Here is a 6,025-nt window from a genome sequence, read left to right as displayed (position 1 = left end):
TTACCTCAGATACATGAAGCAAACAATGTGGAAATGCTGGTCTTGCCCACTTTCCTGTAGCCCCTGAACCTTTTTACCATAATTAACTATGTAAAGATTGTCAACAATATAATTTAAAAAAATAATAAAAAAAGGAAAAAAAAGACTGCTGTCAGTGAGTGTTTATTTTGAGCCATAGAAGCCAGTTCTCAGCACACATTGGAATAAGGAAGTGGTGCTTACTTCAGGAATTTATTGTGCAGCTGTGAAGGCCCTGAGGGCTAAGGCAGAAGGGAACACTAGATCCAAGGAGCATGAATGAGCCCAGCTCCAACCGAGCTGGAGTGGGGCTACGACGAAGGATAACTCGTGGCTAAAAACTTCAGGGATGACCTGTGGTGCTTCCAGGCTGTCCCCCAGTGGGATGAGGAGGAGCAAGACACTAAACAAGAAGACAGAATGGTGCAGGCACTCATCCCAGTTAGGGAAGGGAAATCCTCCCCATTACATACTTTCCTGGAATGTGGTGAAGGGACAAGATGTACTTTCTGTGAATGCATAATTCCCAGATGAGCGACATAAAATCTGTTTCCCCCTAGTTGCCACATTCGGACATTGCCCACAGTTGAAGCGTTCCCTTATCTGTTCAAATGTGCCCATAGCCTGCCAGAGTAAACAGACCTTGTCACTCTTGGGTGTGGCTGCAGGGAAGGACTGACCAATGGTCACACTGGGAACTGCTGATGAGAATCCCCTGAGTTAGGAGAAACGACCTGAAATTTATTCTGGCATCCGCTCACGGCTCAGAAGGTCTTAATCCTCAACTGTTTTTGCAAGCTGCTGAGGGGAAGAAAAGGGGATTACTCAGGGGCATGGGTGGCCAATCATTCAGTCAACCAATGAACCACGCCCACCCTCATCTGTCGTCACTCCAACCCCACACATCTTAGGCACGGCTACTAAAGGGGAGCTGGAGCTGAGAATAAACCAGTGAGAGGCCTGGAGACCCCAGCTCCATCATCTGCTGAGAGGTAAACACCCAGAAATACAAGTTCTGTCAAGAGCAAAGGAATTTGCAGAATTTGAGAGTGGCTGTGCCAATCATGCATGTGCAAGTGTGTGTGTGCATACGTGTGTGTAAAGGCTGCAGATTTAGTTCAAAGGGATTCTGTGGAGATCACATGGAGTGTATAAGATGGCTTAGCTTTGATTCCAGTGTGCAGGCATGCAACTATGTCTAACTGCAAACGAGTTTATGGCATTGGAAAACTACCAGCTGGTTGGAATGATTTTGGTTGTGTCCTTGTGGGAGTTAGCAACATGACGAGGCAGCTAGGATGATCTTATTCATTATCACAGGGACATGGGGATCTCCTTGGATCTGAGGGCATCATATATGTGAAATAGTACTACACCCAGTGGCCTATGTATGCACAGTGGTGGAAGTTACTCTGTGTCCACCAGACAGGACAGGGAAAGTCACCCTGGCCACAGATCTGGGGATTGTAGCACACGTGGTGTGCCCTGGGGTTGGTGGTCAAGGGCAGAAGTGGGGACCCATCTGGGAAGGGGGTATAGGCCAGTCTCTGCCCTTGTCACTTGCAGGTGCAGCTCTCAGCATGAAGACCCTGCTGTTGTTGGCTGTGATCATGGCTTGTGGTAAGAGATGAAGCTGATCTCGGAACACAGGGCCAGCCCAGGGAGGAGCCACCTCTGTCCTCAGTGTCCCCTATCTCATTGGGAGGAGGAGGGAAGAGCTCTGGAGGGGAGAGAGGGAGCACTCAGAGCCCCAGCGCCCACAAGGAGGTCATTTCTTGATTTCTTCCAGGCTTGCTCCAGGCCTATGGAAGCCTTTTGGATTTCCGGAAAATGATCAAGTATACAACTGGCAAGGAAGCTACGACCAGTTATGGTGCCTACGGCTGTCATTGTGGTGTGGGTGGCAGAGGAACCCCCAAGGATGCAACTGATCGGTAAGGCCACCCCAGCCCACCCATCCATGGGTCTCTGCCCAATGGTGACACTGTAAGGGGCACAGGGACATTGGAGCTGTGGGAAGGCACTCCACAGGGTGTCTTCCTGTAGGTGCTGTGTCGCCCATGACTGTTGCTACCGCCGTCTGGAAAAACATAAATGTGGCACCAAGTTCCTGGGTTACAAGTTCAGCATGAAGGGTGGCAAAATCACCTGTGGTAAGAGCCCTACAACTCCAACTTTCCCTCACTCGTTCCCCGAGTACCCCCCCCGGGCCAGCACCCCAGGCAGATACACCAAGGTACACTGTCTCATTCTCGAAGCTCACAGTTGAGTGGGAAGGAAGGACAGAGAGGTGGGAGACTCTGAAAGGAAGAAAGGCAAAGACAGGGGACCCCGCCACTGGATATTCGGGGTCACCTCCTGATAGTGGTGTGGTCTCAGCTGGGTCATCACAGCTGGACCGAAAGCCTGGGAGAGGAGAACTGGAGGCAATGAAAGCGGAGGGCACAGCATGGGCAAAGGGACCAGCGGGACTGGAAGCCAGCCTGTGCTGCCCGGGGACACTGAAGAGGAGGGCAGTGGTGAGCATTGACTCTGGACACTTGAGAAGGGCCCGCCACCTGGGCCCTGCAGGCCGGGGTGTCAGGCGGCGTCCCAGAGCAATAGGGAGCAAGGAAGCAAAGGAGCCATGGGGCCACTGGCCCGCTGGACCCTCCCTGAGGACACAGTGCCTGGACACACACCAGAAGGGCAGTAGTGAGGAGGCCAGGGCAGGATGCACACAGATGCTGACAGCAGCTGGGCACACAGGTGCAGGCAGGGAAGGAAGGGGTGGAGAGTGACCTGCAGGTGTGACCAGCCCAGTGTGGTGATGGCCTGGGGAGTGGGTGAGGGAGGGAGCCCCTGGGTGTGTGACTGTGTGGGGGACACCATGGAGATGGGAGTCATAGGAGGAGGTGAAGGCAGAGTGTGAGGGTGTATTTCTACCAGGGCTGGGTCCAGGGTCCTGCAGGAAGACCAGAGCAATGTCCAGCGGGCAGCTGGGCGTGAGAGCTGGCAACTCAGGAAAGGGTCAAGCCTGGGGTGCACACCGAGTCCACATCAAGAAGCTGGGACTTCTCGTAGCGGCTCATTGGTCAGCACAATGCCACATAGTTCTGAGAGACCTGTAACAGCCAAGAAAGAGGATACCAGGGGCTAAATTTTGCCCCTCCCACAGGTGTTGTTAATATTGCTGTTAATTGAAATGGCCCGGCTCAGTAGCCTAGTGGCTAAAGTCCTTGCCTTGCACGCGCTGGGATCCCATATGGGTGTCGGTTCTAATCCCGGCAGCTCCACTGCCCATCCAGCTCCCTGCCTTTGGCCTGGGACAGCAGTCAAGGATGACCCAAAGCCTTGGGACCCTGCACCCGTGTGGAGGCTCCGGGCTCCTAGCTTCGAATCAGCTCAGCTCCTGCCATTATGGCCACTCGGGGAGTGAGCCAATGGACAGAGGATCTTTCTGGGTCTCTCCCTCTCTCTGTATATCTCCCAATAAGAATAAACAAATCTTTAAAGTGAAGAAAGGCCTGGGACCATCCGCCCTGCTCAGCTCTGTCTGCATCTGAGAATGGCTTGCTTCCCAAGGTGTACTCTGTCTCCCCAGCAGTCAGAAGCACCTGGGACACAGCTGCTGGCCTAAGGCTGGGACCTGCCAGGGCAGGGCTGTGTCTCTGCAGGTCCCACAGGAAGCCACAGGAGCCTAATGAAGCCCCGCCCGGTGCTATGTTCTTTGATTTCAGCCAAGCAGGACTATTGCAGGAGCCAGCTGTGCCAGTGTGACAGAAGTGCAGCCCACTGCTTTGCTAGAACCCGGAGCAGCTACAGCAGGAAGTACCAGTTCTACTCCAACAACCGTTGCAGTGGACGAACCCCTAGGTGCTGACAGCACCTCTCCCCTGGGCCTCCTGGGGCCCCAGAGCTGGATTTGCCTCCCTAGTACCCTCCCCACCCATCTGGTCCTGCTCCCTGCCCAACAAGAAAACACTGGTCTCCCACCCCCAAGGCGAAGCAAGAGCCCTCCCCGCAACCCCACAGCAGGAGAAAAGCAATGCTTGGGTCTGGCTAGGCCCTTTCCCCTGCTTCCTAAGGCTGTAGATTATCTCTCTTTCTGTTATTGGAATTCCAAGTCAAATTTCCTTCTTAGCAGAGGCAGGTAAAATTCTGGGGCTCACTTTTAAATAAAACGGTTCATCAACAAACTCTGTGTATGCGCATGCGTGTATGTGTGAATGGGCGTGTGGTGGGCAAGGGTTACTGAAGGGTGTGTGTAGCTCTATGGGCTGTTAACAAACTGGGTGAATACAATATAGTGTAAGGGGTAAGAAGACAGGCTTTGGGGTCAAATGTCTGGGTTCAGTTGCAGCTACCACACCTCCCCATGGCTTGTTGGGCTGTTCAAACTGCAGAAAAAAAATGATATTTCCTGCATGGGCTTATTTGAAAACAAAGATATTCAGGGCATCTGACATAGCTGGTTCATGTCCCAAGCTGCCAGTAGCATTAGCAGTGGAACCCAGACGCTGCTCCTGCCCAGGCTGGAGCAAGTCCCTGCCAGGCCATGTGAACACAGAATCAAAACGGAGTTGATTTCATCAAAATCAATAAAACCAGAAGGCATGCACCTGCCTCTGCCAGAACCAAACCTTGCCCAAACCATTCGCCTAGTGCAGAAAGATCCCTGCAACTAGCCCAAACCTACAAGACGCAAGGCTGGCTTTGCGCTGCAGAATACACGGGAGACGAAGTGCGATCCTGAAATTCTGAGGCTCCCAGGGAAGTTCCCCTCCACGACTCCACTGGCTAGCTCATGGTTCATTTCCAGATATGTCCTTTAAAAAAAAAAATGTGTGGGAAAGGCAAATTCTTGAACCACAACATGGACAAATTTTTTCCTTTGGCTTGTGGTCTACCCCTCTATTTTTCCCCCTCTATTTTGAAATCTGCTTAGTTTTACTTATAACAGACAAAGATAAATGGAGACAAAAATAGAGCAAAGCCAGCTTCCAAGCTTCTCTTCCGGCCTTTCAGCCAGGAGGGAAGGAAGACCTGTCGCATGAATCATTCTGCCCTTTTAGGCAGCTCCATGGCAACCTGCACACCCGAGAATCATCGTTTCGGGAAATGAAGAATTTGAGCTTGCCTGGTCTGTACTTTCCTAAGGTGATGAGACATGCTTGCCTTCTTGACCTTGGGTCTTGCTCAAAATCTTGAGCAATAATCAAAGCTCTCTGGCTGCCACGGATAGGAAAATGGAGCCCCACAAATACCATTTGTAAGAACCATTTTGAAAATTGCTTCCCGGCACAGCAGGTTGATAAAGCAAGGAGAGATCATTGTGTTATAAGATTCAAGGTCACAATTGTGGTTCCAACCAGGCCCAGTGAAAACATAAACATTTCAGAGTTTGTCTCATTTGAAACTGGAAGAAAGGAGAAGAATAAAAGAGGTGGTAGGGGCCGGCGTAACAAGCGAATCCTCCCTCTGCAGTGCCAGCAGCCCATTTGGGTTCTGGTTCAAGTTCTGGCTGCTCCATTTCCAATCCTCTCACTGCTAATGACCTGAGAAAGCAGCAGAAGATGGTTCAAGTCCATGGACCCCTGTAACCCATGTGGGAGATCCAGAACAAGCTCCTGACTCCTGACTGCAGATCAGCTCAGCTCCAGACATTGCAGCTATCTGGGGAGTGACTTAGCAGGTGAAGATCCCTCTCTCTCTGCCTCTTCCTCTCTCACTGTAACCATGACTTTCTAGTAAATAAGTAAATTAAAAAAAAAAAAAGAGGGGATAAAGGGACCCATTGTGATAGCCTAGTGGCTAAAGTCTTCCTGCAGGCGCAGAGATCACATATGGGCGCCGGTTCTAATCCTGACTGCTCCATTCCCTTCCAGCTCCCTGCTTCGCCTGGGAAAGTAGCAGAGGATGGCCCATGGCCTTGGGACTCTGCATCCATGTGGGAGACCCAGAGGAGGCTCCTGGCTCCTGGCTTTGGATCAGCTCAGCTCTAGCCTTTGTGGCCACTTGGGAAGTT

The 6,025-nt window shown here is 51.8% G+C and overlaps 1 protein-coding gene across 1 annotated transcript; it reads left to right on the top strand.

The window, feature by feature from the left end:
• The first annotated feature begins 906 nt into the window (after nucleotides 1-906).
• Nucleotides 907-4,107, top strand: LOC101536606 (phospholipase A2, membrane associated-like). The gene is made up of 5 exons (XM_004592300.2): nucleotides 907-1,010; nucleotides 1,585-1,638; nucleotides 1,808-1,952; nucleotides 2,065-2,171; nucleotides 3,738-4,107. The coding sequence occupies exons 2-5, from the start codon at nucleotides 1,599-1,601 to the stop codon at nucleotides 3,878-3,880; spliced, it is 435 nt and encodes a 144-aa protein (XP_004592357.2). The 5' UTR covers nucleotides 907-1,010; nucleotides 1,585-1,598; the 3' UTR covers nucleotides 3,881-4,107.
• Nucleotides 4,108-6,025: the final 1,918 nt, after the last annotated feature.

This window comes from Ochotona princeps, chromosome 2 (genome assembly GCF_030435755.1).
Source record: "Ochotona princeps isolate mOchPri1 chromosome 2, mOchPri1.hap1, whole genome shotgun sequence".
In the NCBI taxonomy this organism is placed as follows: domain Eukaryota; kingdom Metazoa; phylum Chordata; class Mammalia; order Lagomorpha; family Ochotonidae; genus Ochotona; species Ochotona princeps.
Note: the sequence above shows the minus strand (reverse complement) of the source record. Positions and strands in the feature narration are given on the sequence as shown.